This window comes from Pipra filicauda, unplaced genomic scaffold (assembly GCF_003945595.2).
Source record: "Pipra filicauda isolate LSUMZ 115617 unplaced genomic scaffold, ASM394559v2 scaffold101_size5749837_pilon, whole genome shotgun sequence".
NCBI lineage: Eukaryota > Metazoa > Chordata > Aves > Passeriformes > Pipridae > Pipra > Pipra filicauda.
Window position 1 is genome coordinate 3,367,735 of NW_024103452.1, and position 20,487 is coordinate 3,388,221.

A 20,487-nucleotide genomic window follows, 5' to 3' on the forward strand; every position below is an offset into this window, starting at 1 on the left:
AGAGTTGTACTTTCACACACAATCATATTAGGAGCATTTGGAATATTCACAATGGCCAAATAGCTTTTGGATGGTTTTTCAACTTTATTTAATCTTTACTGGCCAGTAAGAAGACTTCCTTTTTAAAATAAAATTTCGTTACTAGAAACAAATGTATTGAATATCAACTTTTTTTTTAATACTACTGACATATCAGTAATTGTGCCTCCTTACAGGAAAAGCAGAGCACACTGAAACATGACTTGGTATACATAAGTTATAGCCAACTAACTGCATTAATTTGGGACAGTCTTTCCTTTGCAGAAATTGCATGAGGGACTAAAAATGAATTTTAAAAATATTTATTGTATCTAATGCCTGGCACTTTCATGTGCAGCACTTTCTGTCTTGAAATTTATTCTGAACAATTTAAATTCATTATAATCTCTTTCATACAGTATTTTGAAAGGTAAGGGGAAAAGCATATTCAAAATAATTTAGATATGTGGCACAGTTATAATTTTTTGCCTTCAAAACTTCAATGCAATACAGGAAGTACTAAACAGAACAATTTTAGTGATTTTAGTAAAGCAATGCACTTGTATACCTGTTAAGAATATGACCTAAGGGCAATACAATTTGCAGAATTAGAAACAAATCCTAAACCACATATAACATTCTTAATCATTTAACAACACCTTAAATAATATTTGGAAACATTATTATAAAAATACTACTTTTAAGCTAGGATTATCGTGTACTTGTGAAATCCATTGAAGAACTGAACTTCACAGCACCACATAGAGACCAAGTGTTATGCTCACTGATGTTTGGTTTTTTCAGTGAGAATTATGTGTGAAAGTACAATGATTATAGGAAAGCCAGATAAGAAAGCAGCTGCTAATTTTATGTTAATAATGGGATATTTGAAATAGAGTGACTATGGTCTAGAGTGAACAGTATGTTTAGTGATATATAGGTTACCAGGCACCAAGGTATGCTTAAACACAGTTTTCACTACTCTTCTAAAGTAGATCTACAATTGTCTTTAAAGATAGTCCTAAAGTCTAACAAGTTCAATTTTACCTGTTTGGCTTCATCAAAACAGACATCGGGACCCTTTCTGTATCGAGGTTGTTTGACCATTTCACAAGGATTTGGCCCCTCATCTGTTTCTCTGGTTAAGGAGCATGGTTGTTTTTCGTGCATCATACATCAGCAGGATTGACATTCTGTTTTTATTTTCATGGCACAAGAGAAGATTTATGCTAATTCAGATAGTACTGAAATAAACATCAATAGTCACAGTTCTTTGTTTGAAGAAAACCAACCCAACTCTCCAGATAAATCAAAATGAAATACCCTTTTTCTTACACTGTTTTAATTAAGAAAATAAACATCCTGCATAACTTTTTAGAATTAGTATTTTCAGAACTATACACAGAAAAAAAAAATAAAAGCTGCATTCTTTTAACATTTTCTGTATTGCTTTTCTTATCATTGCATAAATATTGAAGAAAATATTTCATAAAGTAATAAACTTTCAATGGTACTGATTGGTTATAGGTTATATTACCTCTAAGTTATTCTGCTAAAATGAAGATCATAGTAAAAGCAAGGAAACCTGTTTGGAAAATTAATGCTATATACCAGTTGAACATTGCAGTGAAAACCTATAAAAATGACTGGTTCTATTATGTGTACACTTATATTACCCCAAATATAGAAAAGATCATCCCACTGTAGGCTTTGATGGTAAATGACAGAAAAACTAATGAGATCTCATTAGCATTTCAGTGATGAAGCAGACAGGGAAAATGCTGTCCATACTAACGACAGAACATCAAGAGAGAAGTGGGAGCAGTGACACACTACTAATTGGCTAACTGTAAACATGAGATACTGCTTTAGCTTACATCTCTGAAATCTGTAATTGTTGATATTTAAGTGCAAATACTGTACTTCATATGTGCCACTGAGTAACAAGGGGCTCCTGTCATTGCAGCTGTCTTGAAAGGCCTGGGTGTGATAAAATGCAAAACTGTGTTAGGGTGAAACCTGCTTATATTACCATTCAGTGTGTTGTTTTGATTTTTTTTTTTTTATTCCACTGTAGGTATACACACATAAAAGCTAAACTAGAGTGTTTTAAAAAACTTAGCGCCAAAACTTTACTCATCTTAGTAGCTCTAACTTACACTTGAAGCAATCTTAGTTATGCAATACCATGGTGTGCTACAGCAGCTTCAGTGCAATAAGTAGAGAGACCAAAGGCAAGAGAAGGGAAGAGGATGCGGAATTTAGCTCTACAGACCTACATCTGCCTTCATGCAGATGTTATCAGACTCACCTCCCATTTTCTCTGCCATGGCCCAACTGAAAGGGAAGTAGAAACATGGAAATATCCTAAGAGACAATGAGCACAAGCAAAGCTGTACCAGCCAAAAGGAAGCAAAGTGTAATAATAACCATCTGAATAGCACCCAAAGGTCATTCTGTCTGCTTGGATGATGTTATGCTACATCTGCATTTCACAATGTACCTTAGTTACAGAAAAGAGAGAATAACTTAGTACTGCATAGTTGGAAAAAAAATAAAATAGTTCATTTAGTCAATATAAGCCCACCCAGCTGCTCTGGCTGCCATTTGAGGTCATTTATTGCTTTCTACGAGTTTTACCCCGCAGGAAAATGCAAGTCATGTGCCCATTTCCCATCAAACCTGCTTCATTTTCTATCATGAGTGCTGTGCATAAATTCAGACAGTGGCAACAGTTAATCAAACTGTCATGGACTGAAGCCAATTAGAATATTAGGCTGTGTTTACATAGTTCTGTGATGACACCCCAATGTAACTTCCTTTTCAGTCCAAGCGTAGATGGAATTCTAGTTTTATTAATGTGGCAATGAATGTATTGCTTGTGCCAAAGAAACAAATCATCTGTACTACCATCTGCTTTTTTTTCAGAAATGGGAGAGGCTGTCTCAACTAACTTCCTGACATGGACAAAGGTATTACTAATTGGTTTCCATATTCAATCATAATATTCCAAGTTATGATTTGATTTACCACCATGGTAAACCTGGCATGCTATCCTTGAGCCAGTGTTGCAGAGCAAGACTGAGGTGAATTTCTCCTGACCTACAATATGTGTATATTGGTTTTATGTATTTCCATCACCATAGTATCTACTGCAGTGAACAGGTTAAAGCAAAGAGATTGACATGAAGGTGGTTGTAAATTAGAACAATTTTTCACAGGCTTTTAACTTTAATGCATGTGTTGTAAGGACTCTGCTTAGCATGTAAGCCACCTACGTCTCCCGCCATCTCTGAAGAAACGCTATGCCAGCAGCTGGATAAACTCTAGCCTTTGGTAGCTAAAGCAGTTTCCACAAGTAAGCAGTTTCACAGATTTCACAGAATGTTCTGAGTTGGAAGGGACCCACAAGGACCATCAAGTCCAGCTCTTAAGTGAATGGCCCCTACAAGGATCTAACCTGTAACCTTGGTGTTATTGGCACCATGCTGCAACCCACTGAGCTATTCTCTTGTCACTGGCTCTGAGCACACGCTATGCTTCCATCAATTAGCTACTGGTGTAGCCTCTCAACTTTTCATGAACAAACACTCGTATCTTGGCATTGCCCATTTTTGTTATTTCTCTAGACAGACATACCCTTGTCTTTTCTAAAGGCTGAACAAACCCAGGACTCTCAGACTCTCCTTGCCTTTTCTATGCTCTAGACAGCAACCTCTTTAGTGGCCCTTCACTAGACTTCCTCCAGTATTTCAGTGTGGTACTAGGAAGCCCTGAACAGTACACAGCACTCTGGAGGTTGTCTCAGCAGTGCTGAAGAGATGGGATGGATCAGTTCTCCCAATCTGCTGACTACACTCCTGCTATCACAGCCCAGGATGCAACTGGCCTTCTTTACTGCAAGGCACAGTGCCAACTCATGTTCAACTTGTTTGTCATGAACCTCAGGCCCTTTTCTCCATAGGTCTTCCTAATAGCTCTGTCTCCAGCCTGTCCAGCTGTGTGTAATTATTCTGTCTTGGGCCCAAGACTTTGTATCTGACTTTTTGAAACTTCATTAAGTTCCTGGGAGCCCACTTTTGTCTAAGTTCTCACAAATAAGAGCTCTGCTCTCCACCTCAATGACTGCTGGTTGAGATGATTTGTGATATTATCCACAAATACTGGCTGTTTCAAGTATTCCAGTGGATACCATGTTACTAATATGTACATAAACGGGTCATTTTTCCCCAAATATATTCCAATATCCCATAGCCAAAAATCAATCCACACTATTAAATAATGTGATTTTAAAGGATACCCGGCTTCTCTGCTTGCATCAGTGGCTTTGGGTCACAGGAGCGGCACAGCAGTTGGCTGTCACTAATAATGAATACTAGATTGGTGTTTGAAATCTTCTCTGCATGATAAAGTCTGGAAAAAAAGACAACAAAAACCTATGTTTAAATAAAGAAAGAAAATTCATATTTGAGAAGGAGACACAATATTGGAATAAAAAAATAATACAGTTTCACAGAGTCAGTCTGCCTGCTACTGTTTATCTTTTTCATTAACAAACAGCAAGAAACATTTATAACAAATTTTGTAATCTTTTCGACATTTCCATGGTACTCTCTTTCAACTAGACTTGTTAGTGGAAAAAAATGGAAAAGAGCATAAAATTACTTTAATTAATAGCTAGCTCTGTACTGCTGCCGCAGTAGCTGTACTGAGAAATAACATCGGTTCAGCATCAATTAACACTGAGAAAACCCCCAACCACAAAAACAAACAAGCAAAACCCCAGCACATAAACCTGTCTATAAAAGGGTGAGGGAAAGGTTTAGGGTATGTATTGGATATGTATTGGATATGTATTTGTTGTATTTTCATGTCCATATAATTCCACAAAAAGTCTTTAAGTTAGTAGGGTCATCCACAATTTATAAATAAAACCAACAAATACTAGCAACATGGAGGAGGATTTAGGGAAGCGTGAAAAATGTCTGCGTGTTTTGGCTGTATTCACCATTCTCAGATGTCCTCTGTCTTTCTTTCCTGGCTTGAAATATTGTCTTCAAGGAGTTTGAAATCTGGCTGTTAATTCTAATTTCTAAGATATTTTCAGAAGCTCAAAATGCATGCAAAAACCAGCAGGCTCTTGTATGAGACACAGAGCAAGGTCCAAACTGCTGTGTTTCTGAAGTGTCCAATTTTTTGACATAATATTGAACATCATCTGAATAGGCATGTAGAGCCTGAAGAGTAATTCTTTTAATCACAAAATAAAATGGCTTTGTTTGCTTTATAAGACTCACAGCTCTTAAATCATAAGCAGTATTGAATAGAAGGTAAATTAGAAGATAAATTGCATAATCTTCTTAACCATCAAAAATTTCAATACATAACCAGATTAAAGAAAATTTTATCCCTCAGAATATTGCAGAATGCTTTTAAGTTGACATAATAAATTAAAAAAAATCAAGTTGTAACAGCGATAGAAATACAGTTTTCATGAAGCATATAGAGATTATAAACCAAAAAATTGACTAGAGTATTTCTACGATTCTTTAATTGTTAGAATTAAAATTCATTCTCAACGGTACAAAGGGAATGTAATTTATCTGCCTATAAACTTCTCTGTCTTGGTTATGTAAGTTTGGTGAAATTAATCCAAAATATATTTTTTGTTCTTATAATAGTGTCATTATGTTTTGTAAAATAAATGACAATTCCAAAGTTGTTATTTACATTGAAGAAATTTTACCTGGAGCAGTTTATACAGTCTACAATCCCACCAAAGGATTTATCATCATTTTCGAAGAAATACTGAGTTTGCTCAGTGATGCAGCTTGTTTTAGGCAGAGCAGCACCGAAATCATCATCTTCCATATCAGCTGACGTAAAGAAAAAAAGAAAATAAATAAACAATGACAATTAAAGTCACAGACATAATGGGGAGATCCAAATATGGCTCCCAGCCTAGGTTCTTACCTTCTACTTCACTCAAAGTTGACTCTTTAACATTCTCTTGACTTACCTGCTTCAAGGAACCGTGGAAAAGTCAAGCTCAAAAACAGCTGCTGTAAGATAGACCTGAACACAGAAAGACAACATGTATTCATTAAAGGATCTTTTTCTTCCATGTATTTAATGGATACTTGAAAACTAGTCAAATACAAGTTATTAAAAATTATTTTTTTATTTTTTTTTTACACTTTTGCCTGTTATTAAAGCTGTCTTTCTTTAAACCTTACAGTTTGACTCTGGTTTTCTTTTCATGCATTCTCACAGGTCTTTCATACTAATCTTTTATTCTACTGTCAAGATTTACTATAACTTGTGCCCATAACTCGCGTAATGGAAAAGTTAACATACCATCCATGCACTCCTTTTATAGCTCTGCAGGAGGTGGAAGAGGTATGTTGACATTCCTCTAACACTTAAACCAACCAGAACTCCTTTTGAACACACTCAGGTAAAATTCTCCTGACTTAGTTACTTTACACTGATTAAGGTTCATTAAATTGCTAAGAAGGAGACCAACACTGGAATATTACAAGTATATTATAAAAAACATTACTGTAACAATTGACTTTTAAAATCTTCTCTATTCCTGCTGTTGAATTATGGACTGTATTTTCTTCCTACTTGCTGCCAAAACACTAATGTTTAAAGAGCTTCATTTATTTAAAATTATTTTTCTTCACTTATGATCGTATTTTTCCAATTTTATTTACTTAAAGCAGGTACCAGCTTGTCACATACACAGCCCCCTTATCCTCTAAGAGCCTGTCAAAATAAGAACTGCAACAAGTATATTCCTTGACTCCCTGTTTCCACTTAAACCTTCCAGAGTTGTATTTTCCAGTTGTAAAGTTTTAGGTTTACTTTTACCCACAAATATGACTCTTATCTCATTCTGATCTAACATTTGTTCGGCAGAGAAAAGAGAGTGTATAACTTCATTCAACCTTCCATTTTTTTTTTCTCCTTTTCTCCTTATCCAGCATGCTTCCTATGTAAAGAAACTGAATATGCCTGTCACCTTTCCCAGGAAGGCAGTGCCTGAAGGAGCTCTGGATTTGCATCCACAGCTTTGTGCTTTAAATCATCAGAGGGAAGCACACAGCAGCCATGGATCAGAAGAGACCTGGTGCCATTCAATAGTGATGCAATTTGCTGACAGAAAATAGTAATCCTTTGTAATGGCTTACCACAGAATTTACAGGGAACTGAATGAAAAAGGCAGCCTGGGAAAACTTAAATCTTCTGACTTAAAGGAGCCTGAAGGGAAATGATACAGACTCTCTTAACTAAATGCTGATGTATCCCATATAAATTTTGAACATGATTGCTCACACCTTTATCCCACATTTTTACCTGAAACATTATATCTTTCTTTAATAACCTGGTTTCTTTTATTTTCCTGCATTTGCTTTTGCCAGGTGCCTCATCGAATCCATTTTTTAGTCAGCCCTTTTCACTCTGCTTGCTTAATGGCCTTCTTTGCCTGCTTCTGACCTAGATTCCATTAAAAACATGCCCATAGTAAGTGCTTTAATGTTGTGCTTTCAAGTTAAACTTCATACAGAAAAACCTCAGTTCTAAATTGAGTCCAGACCACTAAGTCTGATTTGAACACTGATAAACTAAAGTTTCTTGAGGAGAACTCAAGTTTCTCTACTGGATTATTGCCCATCTTCAGTTTTTGAGGTTTGCTATTGTCCAAGAAAACCGAGATTATTGCTCTTCCTGTTAACAAAACGTAACCAACAATAAAAATCAACATACAATCTTCACAGTGCTTCTGTGAGAAAATTACTATATGTTTTTTCAGCTGGTATATATTTTAACCCTTAGCTTAATAAAGTAGGTAATTTATTCCAGCTCAGTAGTTTAAAAAAAAAAAGGCATCATGAAGTTTTAGAAAAAGGAACTGTCTCCCAGGGGACAATCCACACCAATGCAGAAGTACCAGGTCAATCTCAATTTCTTATCCCAGTGCCAAGAGGTGCTGGAGGAAGTAGCTGATAGGAGTTTCAATCTACACGGCTCTGAAACAGGTAAAATACTGCACCTGAGTACTGTGTGCAGCTCTGGAGCCCTCAACACAGAAAAACAAGTGGGTCCAGAGGAGGGTCTCAAATATGATCAAAGGGATGGAACACTTTTCCCACAAGGAAAGGTTGAGAGAACTGGGGTTCAGTTTGGATAAGAGGCGGTTCCAGGGAGACCTTAAAGTGGTCTTTCAGTACTTTAAGGGCCATTTAAGAATGATAAGGACAAAGTTTTTAGCAGGACAAGGGGTAATAGTTTTAAACTAAAAGAAGGTAGTTTCAGAGAGATACAAGGAGAGTATTTTTATGGTGAGAGCAGTGAAACACTGGCACAGGTTGCCCAGAGAGATGATAGATGCCCCATCCCTGGAAACATTCAAGGTCACATTGGAATGGGCTCTAAGCAGTCTGATCCAGTTGAAGATGGCCTTGCTCATTATAGGAGGATTTGGACTGCATGACCTTTAGAGATCCCTTCCAAACCAAATGATTCTGTGATTCATGTGTTTTGTAAAATGATTTACTGATTTTCTTAGGACTGCTTGCTAGAAAAAGGGAAAGATGATATTCTGAAATAGGTAACCAAGTGATAAGTGATTCTAAATGTAATAATTTTGACTGAACCTTCACAACTGCTAATGGTACTTAGGCCACTAATCCAAAGTCTGCTTCCTGACGTTGATTTTGTAGAGTCAGAACACACAATCATAAAACCTGGCAAGAGCAGTTTTGAATTCACCTGTTGATAGAATGGTCATGTTTGGAGACATAGCTGAGAATTTAGGGGGAAATATTAACCCAAGCTAAATACAGTCTCAACCCACTGAATAATTATAGTTTGAACATAGAGATTTCCTACACACTTGTACTTACCAGGCAGCTGCTGAAGCCCACCATCCTAGTTGTAAAATATCTGTTATCGTAGGCTGGGAAAAAAACAAGTGATTATGTTATTTGTATAAATACCTGGAGACTTTTAATAGAATGTCAGCCACTGTACATGGGACTACTGACCACATAAGCAGAACGAAGTCCAGCTCCTTGCTTTGGTTCTTCTTCAGGATCACAGACTGATTGATAGTCATATGACTTGTTGAAGGCATACAGGGACATGTTAATCAGGTTTCGCATCAGGCCAGGATCAATCTCACCAAAGAATCTTCCAATCTGATGAGAGAGAATATAGAGACATCAGATAAAGTATATCCCAGTATAAATCCATTGGCAGCCTACCAGCCTAAGGGCAAAGCACAAAAATTACAACTTGGTAGAAATATGGCATCTTCAAGCATAAATAAGACTGTAATAAAGACAAATAAAAAACCCTGGAATTTCTGATCCAGCGATATTTTTGTGATTCAGAAATGTTATCTTTAGGGTAAGTTGACAGTAAAAAGCTGCTTTTATTTTCTTTTAAAAATTCTTCCTGTTGGTTTTCATGTTCTGTCCTTAAAAAATATACATACCTGTTGTGTATATTCATCTCGGTTTGACATCAAAAGAAATCCACCATCGTCAAGGATAACACAGTCCACATGCTATTGTAAGAAAGAGTGAAATAGGTTTTACAGGAAAGATTTGTCAATATAGCACTCTGTAAGAAACTATTTTTTCTTCAACACATATCTTCAAATCTATGTGGTTCAGGCTAAATCACAAACTCATAGCCAAGGGCCACGTTTAAGCTATAATAATTAGCATTATCAGTGTAATAAAAGTCTGAACAGATCAAAGGCTTATTTGTGGCTTAATTTCATAGAAGTTCTTTTGTAAATTCTTATTTGCTCAATACTTTGTGAGCTCCAAGAATGCTATATCCTTATTAAATCTGATTATAACTGAAACTCAACTCATAATAAGGGACTACAACTTCTCATGGGCTTCAGCCATGCCTAAAGTCCTTTTCCATTTGCAGATTTCAACAGTAAAAATCTTAAGGACAGACTCTCAGCTTGCTAGTCATGATTCTTTTCACTTGCCAAGGACTGTAGTGGGATTGTGGGATTCTTCCAGCTGTCAGGTGCAGTAACGGGAAGCCCACTTGTTCTCTATGCTTTGCACTTTGTAAAAGATCCTTGCAGCCAGAGATTGGAGAGATAGCAGTGAGGTCAAATAGATAACCTCCCAGAGTACCCTTTTTAGATGTAATTCTCACATTTAATGGTCTTCACACTCTACAAAAGAACTCAGAAGACCTGAGTAGAGGAAAGCTTTTAAATTCATGGCAACACTTGATATGGTGACAGTCCCTGGAGCTGTGCTCTCCTGAGTGCCAGCAGAGCAATGGGGTCCCCTAATCATAAATGTGCTGAGAACCAGGGGGAGGAGGATGACTAATGACTGTTGAAAGGCACATCACATACTCTGGTGCTTCTCAGTTTGCATTTATCCTTCTCTGAGGTAATTCTAATATTGGGGCTTTTTTTCAGATTTTTTCAAATTATTCTGTTTTCTCAGAATTTGTCTCTTGCTTTGCAAATTACTGTTATATTTTTCTCACATTTCTCTTCACATCATTCTCTATTGCTTTTCTTGTATTTTTTTCTTTACACTAGTTATCATAACCTCACTGCAATGATTCTTGCAACAGGCACATCACCTAACTTTTATGCCCTTTCCCCCTCTCCCCTCCTAACCTTCATCTGTCTCAAGACACAAACAACTAAGCTCTGTTTTCTGTAACATTAACCCTCAAATAACAAAGATAGAAGCTTTGTCTTAGATAAATCTAGAGAGAATGAGTGAATTTTCATAATCTGTCAGATATCATAAACTGAAAGTATTCTTACCATGCTATTTCTCTCACATCCACAGATTTCACTGTTGCACTAAAAAACAAAAATACAGTAATCTTCACAAAAATGTTACAAAACCCTCTGTATTTTGCAGTTATATTAATCTATCATGACAGGAACAAGTGACTCTATTTTCAGTATCTATATATTAATATAAATTTTGAGTACATGTCATTTATTACAAATTTCTCTCTGAACAATTCAGTAATTATTCAGTAATTATCAACAGCACAATCTGCCTTTCCCAAAAACTCTGATACAGGTCCTTTTACAGATATGTTCAATATATTAGAGATAAATAGTTTGGAGGACTTGTCAGAATGTCAGTGTTGTGAGCATAAAGTAAAAGAGAAAGAACAGGTACATTGCCATGTGTTTGGGGTGTGGAAAGAAAGCTTTTAAAAAGAGAAAGCTTCACCAGTCTCAAAGTGTGGGAATTCTACATGATAAAGAAAGCCCATCAACCCAGTTATCTTTTATGGCTGTTGATTCCTAACATGTTTTTCTTTTGTTCTTGCAATATGTTTGCACATACGCACATAACTGTGTCCTTGCATTACGTCCTGAGCAAAACAACTACCAGATAATGTCCTCAACCTCATAGTAAATCTGAGATATTCGTCTTTCTTTCTGTTTTTCACTTATGTATTTTTGTACTCAACTGTCCTTAGCATTTAGGCAATGCATCTGCTTACCCACTGACTGCTCAAATACCTAAAACAGCCAGCCACCAATGCCTGAAATACACAACCCACCAAGCAACATTGCCTCATCCAATATGGAACTTACGTTCCATAAGTTTTTTTCATTTTGTGCCTCTCCTTTACGAATTCAGTATCAGTTCCATGTTTTTCTTTTCATTTAACTTTTCCTTCTTCCCACTTACATCTAAGCATTAGATGTATGGAATGATGTGGTTAAGCATCTATTTCCTTAAGTTCTGCTACAATGCTGCAGTGTTGGCTGCAATATCAATCCTTACTGTTCACTGTTTACCCATCCTCCATATTAAATAAAAATAGATCCATCAATTCTTCAGCAGATATTATTCACTGCTACAGCATAATCTTGTAGAGAGCCTACTGGCTGGAATATGTAATTTTTCTTTGTCTTTATCCATGTTTTATAATTATGAAAGCAAGACGTACAAAATACAGCCTATTTCAACATAGATTTATTTTGTGCATTTGGATGATTTAAATACCACAACTACTTGGCAATTTCACATCAGTGTAACTCTGGCAAAAAGAGTTAGTAGACCTATTTGCATCTGAAGCTTTGAGAAATGCAAATAAAGTTCAAAAAAGACTTGGTCAATTGCTTACCAGGCTCTTGATTGTGGTTTTTGTGAAATTTTCCATCCAGCTGGTTGCATCAATTTTTATTCCAACAACTAACAAGAAATACATGAAAGACTTTTTTAGTAAAATGAAAAAAAAAAGGTAATGTAGAATCCTAAAATAAAGGGGAAAATTATAAGAACATCTAAATCATTGAACTGCAGAAGGGTAAAATATGAGTTTTACTCAGTTGTCTGATCACCAGCATCCTTCATGAGACTAATAAATTAAGCACTCTTACTCAAATACAACCAGATATTTGGCTTGATTTCTTCCAGCAAGGTTAGAACTGTTTCACAGAAAATAATGTTATTATGAAGTGAAGTGCCTTTGAAATTTCAATTAACTTTCTAATTCACTGTTGAGCAACAACCAAATAACTAAAGTATTTAGAGTTTCGGCACCATTCTGTCTTACCTGCTGGCTTCAGATGTTTTCCATTAATGTCTATTTCCACAGCCTTGCTTACCATAATACCTGATTCATAGCTATTGGCACCACTTTCTGACAGTATAGAAAGGGAAAAAACAAAAAACCAGAAAAAGTTAGGACGATATAAAAGCCTCTTCCTCTGAAACTTAAATTATTACTCAAATACCCAGAATGATTAAAAAAAATCCTTATCCAAAAGCACTGACCCAGCTGTAGTACACATCACCTGTGGTAGCTCAGATACCAACACCTGCATGACTAAGAGGAATGCTTCTGCTTACTTTTTTCATTCACTTTTTGTGCACTGTTTGACTGCTTCATAAAGTTACTGTAGCCTTTTTTTCTTCCGCAAGCAGAGCCATGAATAGCTTTACACATGTGAGCAGCTCTGTTAAAACCAGGAGCAGAGCCAAAGATTTTATCCTGCTGTTGTTTATGTATTTTTCAATGCAGGGTATACTGACACCACTCACTAACCAACAATTACTGTTCTGACAGACTTCAGCCTGTTTTCAACACTGCTTAGTATGAGAAGGCAAGTTAAAAGTACATTCCCTGGAGCTATGTGAGGAACAACAAAGGCTTCAGGGAATTCAGTTAATTATCTTCTTTATATTTTATTTTATTGAGAAAAAATGCAATAAATAATTATGAAATAACAGCACTAAAATATCCCACATGTTTAGGAGAGGAGTACATTGTTTGTGGTAGCATCTGCTTATAAACAAGCTTAAGAAGGTTAATGTTGCTCACATCAGTCATGAGCACTTACTGTTGTGCATATATAATTTTAAATGTCACGATATTTCAGACAAATTGGTTTTGGTGAGTAATAGAAATTAGAATTAGAATTCAAAAGCAAAGTTTAAATTAAGGTGGTGCAGTGGACAGAGTTGTGAACTCTGGACCTTTTTACCTGCTGCCCCAAGTCAGGTTTGGTGCTAAGGCAGCATACAGAACTCAATCCAAATATGACTTTTTAGGTAGTGTTATTGTCTCTGAGTGCAATTTTATTTCACTTCCTTTTAAAATAATTCTGCTAAAGTATCTCTGTAAAAAAGTGTTTCAATATGTTAAATGAACACCAGTACTCTGGATATTTTCAGCTTTATTAATTCTGAGTATACAGGGTCTCTGGAGTTGATGAAAAATTATAATGACCCGTGTTTGATGCCCTCCTAGCTGCCTGTTCCTCAAAGGGGTATTGTCCCAAGATTTCTTTCCTTATGAAGTGTCCCACTTGCATCTTTTGTCAATGATCTCGACTGGTATGGAAAACTTATATTGGACTAGCTAGCTCTAACATTTTGAAACAGTGATGACTTACTGTTGTAATATGGAGCTGTGAAAATATAGTTGTTATTATCTAAACTCCTTTTATAGAAGCTGACTTCATAAGTTTCAGCATTTTCCAACCAATCTTCTCCTGCCCTAAATACAAAAAAAATATTAGTGATCAAAAAAGACAGAATCTCATTAAAGTTGTGCTGCAGGTTATTTTCATTTAATGTTTCACGGTTGGAAAAAATGTCAGATTCATTCTTCTAGTCCTCAAATTTTGTCAGTTTTCACCGGTTAACTGGCAGGTGTCATTATTTAAAAAAAACAAAACAAAACAAAACAAATCAAAAAACTTTCATAAAAAAAAAGAAAATAGTATTCTGGGAACAATATGAATCCTGTCTCATCACTTTTAGATATATAGAGTCAGATATAACTGCAACACTATTTACAAGAAAATCTAAACCAACTTTTACAGCACATGCTATCTCTTGAGCTTAATCCTAAAAAAATTAATATCATTAATAACCCCAAAATAGGAAAGAAACTGACCTGAGGAGTAAAATTCATTGTTATTTTCACATTTGGGGGAAACACAGAATAAACCAAGAAAACAGATAAATCTGCCTTTTACCAGTATGTCTCTACTGGTGCCTTCACTATTCCCAGTTACTCGTGGGGGTGTCTAGTTTATTATAAATCCAATTTCGCATTCATTTTTTGTCCTCTGGTAATGATACATTTTTCTCTCTTGAAGTCCCTGAACCATTTGGCCTGATCTTAGTTTAAAAAAAAATAAATCACCTGTTACTTTCCAGTATTTGCAGCCTGCCAAACAACTGGGTGCTTGGGAGTAATTAGGGATTAGCAGGGCCCCACTGCTACTACAAGGGCATTGCCTTTATTGCTGTTCTACACTGATTAGAAACTTGGATTGCAAGGACCTGTCATGAAAATAATGTTGCCAATCAGTTTGAAGCAGTGACACAGGTAAAATCAAAGAAAAACAAGACATTCCATTCATTTCCTAACTATCAGTACAGATTAGACTGTAGGAGACTGTAGTTTTTCATTCAATAAATCCACTATTTAACATTCTACCCTTTCATATTTCAAAATTATCATATTATACTATTTTATATTAATTCTTACCTTTTGGGGAATACTCTAGTTATTCCACCATCTGTAACAACAAATTGTGCAACAACTCCATCACTGTAAAAAAATAAGATTTAAAATAAAAACTGACTGAAATTCTGACAAGTTCCTATGTCAAGGGTTGTCATTAATGTGCATAATTGTGAATTAAATACCTATTCTTTGTAAACATTAACTGCATATCTGTACATACACACAGATGTATATTATTTTAAAATCAAACTTTGAAATGCGTTAAAAAAATCACAGTCAATAAAAAGAATACTTACAGAGACAGTTTACTCCAATAATTTCGGGCAAGTTCATCTGTAAATCCTGCATCCAGCAAAACTCTAATGACCATATCGGTATTACCTATCAAAAGAGTTAAGACACTCATCTGAAACCATATGAGATGGAGTTTCATTAAAAGGTTAAAATGAAATTCTGAGTTGTCTAGTCACAAAATTTGGACTATTTCTATTAGACATACTGGCCAACTTCAAATTACATCAATTAATTAGTGTTAAATAGATTGCTCTCACACTGTTGAATTCACTTACACATTTCCTTTATTGTATCCTAAAATACTTATCCTTGTGTAAGAGGAATAAGCAAGGTGATAAGGGTATAGTTCCCAGCTTTGCAAAACCTCTATGTTAAATCTGGAAATATTTTTAAAGCATGTTTTTATTAAAACACTTTTTATCTTTTTACAGGGATGTCATGTTTAAATTTCTTTAAAAAGATGGTTTGAAGTCAGTGCTTTGCAAGTATCTTTTTCAATACCACTTTGGAAGAGAAAGTTCTTATAGTATATAGATTATTCCTTTTGAAAAGCATTTTTAGCTTTTAGTGTTATTCATTCCTTTAGTTAACACTGTTTTCTTATTAGGGAGACTATTTTTAAAGTAACTTAATTATTAGGGAAAAAAAAAAAGAAAAAAAGCCAATTTTGACATGTATTCCAAAATGAAATACAGAAATATGTAGATAAAATTTTGGAAAAATTACTTATTAAGCCCTGTTGTATACTACAATATCACTAAATGTGTTCTCAATATTTGTTTATATAGGTAGTGAAGAGTAAATTAGAATTTTTATTTATTAACTGCTTTAGTCATTGGAGGTGAACACTTTCATTTTCAATGCTGAGTCAAGGGATTCAAACAAAATTTCAGTCAGTCAGTAATGTGTCAATGAATAAGATCACTCTACTAAAAAGTACATCAAACACCTACACATACACACAAAAATAGCCTTTTGTGAGAAGATCTCATATCTAAGTGCACATTCCTCCAGTTACATGGTCTAACAGAGAGGTCCTTTCTGAATTGATCAGTGATCCCTGACAGAAACATGTTAAAAAAACCTGGGGAATGCAAGACAAAAAAAAAAAAAAAGTTTATTCCAACTATTTATAAATTACTAATAATGTTAAACAGATGTATGTGTGCAAAACCAAATCCAAACATCAAATTTTTCATGAGAACAAGACTTTAATACCTTACTGATGGTTCATTCAAAAGTGTTCATTCTAAACAGAGGTTAAGGCCCTATTTCAAAACATGAATCCCAAAGCCCAGGGTCACCACTGCAGCAATTACATGGATCTGTGGTCTTGAGCTATTCAAGCCTGACTGAGATATCTTTAATCAATTTGTGAACCAGTAATAGAACCTCCTTGTTCTAGTTGTTGGCTATTTTGGTTCTGGACTCCTTTACTTAGTTTGGAATAAAATGATAAGAAAGCAGACTGAAGATTTCATTACAAGAGTTTGAGTCAATTTGGGACTTTGGCTTATACGCTGAAGTGAAAAAATATAAATTCAAAATATTTGGAGTGTATTAAAAAGAATCAGTAGTTATTTGATGCTTGAACAGAATGCTGAGAGGAATTATGGAAAACACTGGATGCAAAATGCCCTGAAAACTTTCTTAAATAGAGCCAAAAACTTGCAAACTAATTTTACAATCTCTACCTTGGATAGAAAATCCTGACACCAGATATATTTCTACTAAAAAACCAAACCCACAGGATTTGAGCATGACCTCTCATTTATTAGAAAGTATTTTTCTAAGGAAAACTTTCAGTGAATTGAGAAGCATACTTACATGATGAACTGCCTGGAGTATTTCTGTCAATAAATTCATTGAAATTTAATAGAAATTCAGTGTTGTTTTCTGTTTTTTTTACATCATTACAGTATTCTCTGAAAAAACAACAGAATATCAGCCTTCTCAGATTTGTTCCCTTTGCTACTAAAGCAGACAATTCTAAAGCCCAGCAGGATTGTACTCCTATGATGAGGAAGCTGCCACTACTGTGCCAATTGACTGCCACATTCAATACTGAATAACAACTGTAACAATTATTTCAGGCATTACAGGAAATAAGGTGTTCAAGTGCCTGTCTAAATCTGATTTAGAGGAAAACTGCATGTATGAAATAGGGCATAGTTTCCCAGAAAAAACTCAGGACTGTGAAATTAGGAGATCATAATCTGTGAACTAAATATAAAAATGCCCAGTGAATTTAAACAGCTCCTAGGTTAAACTGTACTGGAAAGTACAGAGCCTGCTGGTGAAACATAGTCACTTCATGCTCAGCTAAGGCCAGATCTATGAACCTATTACCCATAGGACTCGGAAGAAGTATTAAAGGCAGTTTTAATAAACATAAACATATAAGCACTCTTTGTTTTGACATATGCAAAACAGATAAACCGTAAACTATTCTTTATACCATGTAATAAAACACTATATCATTAGGTAATTCACTCAATGCAAGCAAGCAAAATAAAAGTAACTGGGTATTTTGGAATTAAACATTGGATGGTGAGTGGCGTTAAACAACTTTAATTAAAATGTAGAGAGTATTTAGCAGTCAAGCAGAGGGTTCTCTTTTTTAAATGAGCTTTTAATATTTAATGAATTTTACTAACAAAAGAAGTATGTTCAAGTATTTCATATGACTAAGATGTCTTATTACCCTTTATTTATGTTACCACGATCCTGAAATACTATAGGCAGACTTTGCCTTACTATACCAATATTCACATTTAAACAGAACCACATATCAAACTTACTTTGTTGATGAAGGACAGCCTAACGACTATGAATTTGTTGGAAACTGCTAACTGGTACAACTGATTATCAGTAACCTCAGTCTTTCAGAAAAATAAATTAAACAGTTAAGCTGAGATACATTTTAAGATAGAAGAATTTTACATACCATCAATCTAGTCATGGAAATCAATCTATTAATTGAAATTTAAACGTATACGGAAAATTATCAGATAAGTAAGGAATGAAAAAATTCTCAACTGATCTTAACTGTACAGCATTTCCTTTATATATCATAACTATCTTTTAGACAAACAATTTTTAAAAACTGTTTATCATACTAGGTTTCCCTTGCAAACATAAATTTAAAAGGGCAACAAGGTCCGTACAATTTCACATAAAAAGCCCCAAAGAACTAATGAATTTAATCAATTTTCAATCACTTAATAATTTTTATGTTCAATTAATCAAAAATTAACTCATCCTTAAGTGATAGAGAGCTTTGAAACCCTTTGTCTTGAAGCTGGGAAACATCTTGACATAGGTATTATGGAACTTATTTTAAAAATGAGAGCCTAAGGTACAAAGTTGTAAAGTCTTAAAAGTCAGAACCATAAGAAATGAACACACATGTATAAGTTTTCCATTAAAACATCTATATCAGATTTTACATCTCTCTTTGATTGATATAAACAGGAATCAGAGCCTGAAGATGCTATTTACTTTCCAGCAAGAAGATAGACAATTTTTTAACAAAATGAAACTTTATTGGTCAAGTCTGTATTTTTTATGTGTCATTAATCTGATCAAATGCCTATTTGCTGAAATAATACTTATTATTGGGAAATTAACTAACCTTGGTGCTATAAACGTATAGCCAGCTTCATCAAAATGTTCAAGCTTCAGTGTTTCTGAAACTACAAAGATGAAGAGTAAACACCAAGTAAATGAACTAGGACTTTTGCCATCATTTCTCTTCTCAAACTATTAGGTTAACTTTTGCATGCATCCATGAATTTAGAAAGAAATGTTTATTTTGAGACACTTTCCCTACTAATATACTCTGTACGTCTCAGTATTTCACAGTATAGGAAGCAATTATCTTATATACAACATACATCTGGAAACAAGAAGATATATCTAACAATTTGTTTAAAGGGGACATTTAATTAGCACGACAACATGAAAACATATGAGATGTTTTCATTAGAATTACAATCCAATACAAAGAAATATTTGGGACACTAATTTGTTAGAAAATGAAGAAAAATGCTCCTACTATTTTCTGCGATACAGTTTAAAAACTTCAATTGTATTAACATCACTGTCAATCCTACTGAAAATAATGGTTTTAATAGCTGATATCACTGAACATTGATAGGACCAGACAAAGAAGGATTAGAGATTAGCAACATATTGAAATGTGCATGAAACAGAAAAATACTTCATTTTTTTTCCCCTTTCTATTGCTATGGTACCCAATGACTATGGAGAAAATCCTGAGGTGAGTAATACAGAGGAGAATATCCAGTAGGAATAGGAATATCAACTGCAGTAAACAGAAGGAAATTGAGCAACAAGAATATACTTGCCCTGTTTGGTTGTGACTATCCATCAGAAAGAGAAAGCAGGGAAACAGAAAAAAACAGGGTAAAGCACAAGGGGTCACAAACCAATATTTTATTCAAACAGCCCCTTGAATAAAAATATTGTACATAGATAGATCAAAGGTTCAATTTACATACAGCTATAGTCTGGAAAAAAAAGGACAAACATCTCTGAAGACTGAAGAATATGCCCTTCTCACTTATTTCTCAGTACCTTCTATATACTGTGGCTATTTCAAGGGTCTGTTTTGCAGGTTATATTGATATAAGTGCAAAACCAGAAGATCTAATCCATCAAGATAACCATATTCTTTCCTTAAAACTTTAATTTTAAACTGCTTACTACTGGATAAAGTTACAAAATAAATCACTGATTATTAAAAAGTTGCCATATCCGACTTCATATGCAGGAGGCAATGGTAGAGGAAAGTGATATAGTGCTACCAAGTTTTCTCTAAACTAACAGTATTTATGTCTGTCAGAGTTTCATTGTGCTTTTCTAACTTTCTATTTAACTACATACTTGTTCTAAGTATAAAGTTAAAAGGCTGTGATAGGTTCTATTTCATGTACTATCTAGACTACATATAATAAACAAATAGCATTTCAATATTGACAAGTGTAATTTCTAGCTATCTCTCCAGAATTGGTAAATGGCTTGAAATTAGTCTAATCTAAAACCAGAATACAAATGTCCACTAAAACTATATGTAAAATGCAAAATAAAAGCCTAACTGCAAGCCAAACCACACAGGGCTTTCACATTGCTTTA

The 20,487-nt window shown here is 34.7% G+C and overlaps 1 protein-coding gene across 2 annotated transcripts in view; it reads right to left on the bottom strand.

Moving 5' to 3' along the window:
- The window catches only part of CACNA2D1 (calcium voltage-gated channel auxiliary subunit alpha2delta 1), a 379,138-nt gene that overhangs the window by 12,190 nt on the left and 346,461 nt on the right, over positions 1-20,487 (bottom strand). For both annotated transcript variants that reach the window (XM_027711461.2, XM_039388463.1), the window contains exons 23-38: positions 19,701-19,715; positions 18,965-19,025; positions 17,158-17,255; positions 15,333-15,417; positions 15,058-15,120; positions 13,952-14,055; positions 12,610-12,696; positions 12,178-12,245; positions 10,847-10,885; positions 9,524-9,595; positions 9,072-9,224; positions 8,931-8,983; positions 6,038-6,093; positions 5,765-5,894; positions 4,319-4,431; positions 1,066-1,148 (exon numbers count right to left, since the gene is read on the bottom strand). In XM_027711461.2, coding sequence (XP_027567262.1) covers positions 1,066-1,148; positions 4,319-4,431; positions 5,765-5,894; positions 6,038-6,093; positions 8,931-8,983; positions 9,072-9,224; positions 9,524-9,595; positions 10,847-10,885; positions 12,178-12,245; positions 12,610-12,696; positions 13,952-14,055; positions 15,058-15,120; positions 15,333-15,417; positions 17,158-17,255; positions 18,965-19,025; positions 19,701-19,715 — 1,280 coding nt within the window. The remainder of the gene's footprint in view (positions 1-1,065; positions 1,149-4,318; positions 4,432-5,764; positions 5,895-6,037; positions 6,094-8,930; positions 8,984-9,071; positions 9,225-9,523; positions 9,596-10,846; positions 10,886-12,177; positions 12,246-12,609; positions 12,697-13,951; positions 14,056-15,057; positions 15,121-15,332; positions 15,418-17,157; positions 17,256-18,964; positions 19,026-19,700; positions 19,716-20,487) is intronic.